The 2,077-nt window shown below is 50.3% G+C and overlaps 1 protein-coding gene across 1 annotated transcript in view; it reads left to right on the top strand.

Moving 5' to 3' along the window:
* Nucleotides 1-1,495: 1,495 nt before the first annotated feature.
* Nucleotides 1,496-2,077, top strand: part of gsx2 (GS homeobox 2) — a gene marked incomplete at both ends in the record, with an annotated part of 894 nt that continues 312 nt past the window's right edge. The window contains 2 exons of the mRNA XM_079221361.1: nt 1,496-1,916; nt 2,046-2,077. The exon at nt 2,046-2,077 is cut by the window's right edge and continues 312 nt beyond it. Of these exons, the coding sequence (XP_079077487.1) occupies nt 1,496-1,916; nt 2,046-2,077 (453 nt within the window). The remainder of the gene's footprint in view (nt 1,917-2,045) is intronic.

The raw sequence follows: 2,077 nt of genomic DNA on the forward strand, positions 1-2,077 counted from the left end.
CGCGGCCTAAACCCTTCCACGTGGCTCCACTAGTCCCGGCAATTAGGCCTCATTATAGCCTCATAACGGCTCTCATTTGTGGGATTACTTAATAGACAATGAAATTTTATCGTGCAGAATTATGGAAAAATAATATTAGAGCTCGCATGGTGTGTTGAGGGCGCGCGCCACGCATCATTCCGCCTGACTCCCTCTCTCTCTCCTCTTCATCCCTCTCTCTCTCTCAGACTGCTATCTGCGCCATAACAACTCTGCGTCTTCCTCACTGCGTTCACTTTATTACAGCAATTACTGTCCGCGTGGCAGACATGTTTGTTTTCTTTCCCATCATTAAGTTTTAAAGACTTTCTAATTCGTTCAAAAGGCATCGCGCGTTTTAACGCACACTCCAAACCCGACCCAGTCTGCGCCATAATGAGGAAGAGGAGGGGTGTGTGTGTGTGTGTGGGGGGGGGGGGGGGGGGGGGGATGCGACCCAACACGTCGCCTGTCGGTCTCAGAGGAACCAGAACCAGAACCGGAACCCGCTGGAGGTCCGAGGCGTTGCTCTCTGAGATGAAAGCTAAACCCGCCGGTGACCCGCCGCGGGGATCAAACTCGCTAATTAGCGTCACAAGATGAGGGATTAGCGCATTTCTGGAATAGCTGGCTGTTTACCTCCGCGCACAGAGCGGCCTTTATAAACACTTTCTAATTGAGTCCTGATCGCCATCGAATGACCGCGCGGCCCAGACCGCCGCCGGGTCAGAGGGCTCTAAGGGGCCGCGAGCCAGAGCGGGACCAACCGGAGGCAGGGCGCGAGGACGAGCGGCAATTAGTGCGCGTGTGGTCGCGTGCACTGTTGCTCACATCGCATTTTGGGAGGGAAATAAATCTTTAAAAAGAAAAAGAGACAGAATCCATCACAGAGCTTTTGCTTTGGACTTCAGAACAAACTCATTTTTATTTATTAATTGTGATATTGTAAATGTAACAGTGAAGTTATGAGATGCAGTGCACCTGCTTCAACAGCTGATTCCGATATATTTAGTGTATTGTTTTATATTCATGAAATCTTAAAAGTTAAACAAGCTGCAGATATGTGAAGAAATGCTTTTTTAAAGCTTATTTTTTGGGTTTAAGTTATTATGTCCACTGAATAACACCGGAACTTCCACAAAGTTCATAAGAAGATTACATCAATATATATATATATATATATATATATATATATATATATATATATATATATATATATATATATATATATATATATATAATGTCTCTGGTTTTATTATTCTAGTGCACAAGACTTCGGGGATGAAAAAAAAAGAAAAGGAAAAGTGCAAGTTGTGATTGGAGGCCGGGCAGACGTCACGTGGTGCGGGTCGCTGACAGGGTAAACCCTCCGGAGCCTGGCGCGCACGTGGGTGACGCTGCAGGGCCAGCCCTCTTCGGGGTCCCTTTTGTTGGACCATCAAACATAAGCACCTTTGGAGATCCCGAGGGGGTTCACATGAGAAACGGCCATCATCTTGAGCTCGGAGAGAGATCAGCCATGTCCAGGTCCTTCTACGTCGACTCTTTAATCATCAAGGATGCGGTGCGTCCCGGGCCGCTGGAGCACCACCCGGGACAGGACTTCCTCATCCCCATCAGCATGCACTCCCCCGGCGTCATGGCGGTCACGGCTCCGGTGTGTCCCTCCAGGAAGAGCGGGAGCTTCTGCGTCTGCCCGCTGTGCGTCACGTCCCACCTGCACTCGTCCCGCGGCGGCATTCCCATGCTGAAGAGCCAGTTCCCGGGCGCGGAGGCGCAGTACTGCCACCGGATAGCGCACCAGCCGTCCCACGCACTGGCGCACCCGGGACACACACCTGTGTGCGCGCCCGCGTTCAGCATCACGGACCCGAGGAGATACCACTGTCTTTCTCTCGGTAAGCACCTGTTGGATGAAAACGCTCGGCTTTTACGCACAGACTTTTACGCGCGGTGTTTCTTTGCGCCATTTGAGTTGAAACCTTTTTCTGACGTAATATTGTTTCTTCTTCTTCTTCCTCCGACAGGCGCCTCCGACAACAGCCACATACAGAACGGC

The sequence above is a fragment of the Taurulus bubalis genome, assembly GCF_910589615.1.
Source record: "Taurulus bubalis genome assembly, chromosome: 7".
Lineage (NCBI taxonomy): Eukaryota > Metazoa > Chordata > Actinopteri > Perciformes > Cottidae > Taurulus > Taurulus bubalis.